Raw genomic sequence first — 1379 nt, forward strand, 5'->3', positions numbered from 1 at the left:
GACAATGAGTGGCTATTCGAAGTAATATTTTATCTTACTTTTTAGCAATAGATGATCAAAATAACATTTAACTATAAGTCTTATTAATATATTAAGTCAATGAAGCAATACATTTTATAACCAATGAATGAAAATAAAAACGTTATTTTTATTTTCTTGTTTGTAATTGAAACTGAAATTTTGTTTATCTGTGTTTTTAGATAACATACAATAATATGATAAACGATATAACAATTGAACTACAAAATTATCGTATAAATTTTAAATGGCATTTTAAACTGATTTCCAAAATCCTGTGCAGTATATATGTTAATGTAGATAGTACTGACAATGAGATGCATTCTACATGCTTTTATGATGATGTGTGGATTAACGATTACTACAATCAAATTACAGATGTAATACAGGTAAGGTTATTATATATCATGCAACATATTTTAATATTCATTTATCAATATATAAAGAAATTATATTAATTATAATTATTTACAATTTAAATTATTATTTTAAAAATCGACAAGATATTATTTGAATGTTGCTTTTATATTTTCGCAGGTTAGATCTGATAAAAAACAATCAAAAGAAAGGAAAGAAGAAATGAAATTTGCTGTGGGAATGATCGTAACGCTTTCCTCATCTTTGCCAAATTGGTGTCGCGATTCACGAACTTATGGGGTGATAATTGGTTGGCATGATAAATGTGAATTTACGACGCTAAATGAGGAAAATGAGGTGTCTCCATTTTTGAATAGATATTATTATGATAACAGTGATGTAAATGGAGAGCATTTAAATTCCAACCAACCGCACTACACAATTCTCGCCGAAAATAATAAAATGTTTTATGCGGCACAAGATCTGATATCGAAATGTCTACCAAAAGAAATCAATAATATAGCAATAGGGCGATACTTTTATAGATTTGAGGGTACTCATTACGTACCAAATAAAAACCTGCAACAAAGGTATCCATATGATATACAATATCATACAGAATGTATCACAAATTTTGGTAAATGATTTTTGGTCAATATGTCGAAGGGAACCTCTTCGAACTTGACGTATATTGTCAAGGTTGCTGCCCTGAGTAACATCAAAAGATTTTAGCCATCGCTCTTCTAATTGCTATATATATATATATATATATATATATATATATATATATATATAAAAGAATGAATAGAATGATGACTATTTTTCATACAATGTCTGAAGTATTATATAAAAAAGTCTAGATTGTGAAATAAATCTACGCATGCACATTATAAAAAATGTTTTTTTATATTAAATACAAATGATTTCTTTTTGTTTTCTCATCATAAAACTAAAGTAATCAGTCGAGCACGTTAGAAATTCAAGAACAAAGTATGTGGAAAAGA

General features: G+C 27.0%; 1 protein-coding gene across 1 annotated transcript; it reads left to right on the top strand.

Moving 5' to 3' along the window:
- Positions 1-331: 331 nt before the first annotated feature.
- On the top strand, positions 332-1080 carry LOC112638581 (F-box only protein 21-like). Its single transcript, XM_025410577.1, has 2 exons — positions 332-407; positions 556-1080. The coding sequence occupies exons 1-2, from the start codon at positions 336-338 to the stop codon at positions 1018-1020; spliced, it is 537 nt and encodes a 178-aa protein (XP_025266362.1). The 5' UTR covers positions 332-335; the 3' UTR covers positions 1021-1080.
- Positions 1081-1379: the final 299 nt, after the last annotated feature.

Source organism: Camponotus floridanus, unplaced genomic scaffold (genome assembly GCF_003227725.1).
Source record: "Camponotus floridanus strain SB8 unplaced genomic scaffold, Cflo_v7.5 scaffold324, whole genome shotgun sequence".
Taxonomy (NCBI): Eukaryota; Metazoa; Arthropoda; class Insecta; order Hymenoptera; family Formicidae; genus Camponotus; species Camponotus floridanus.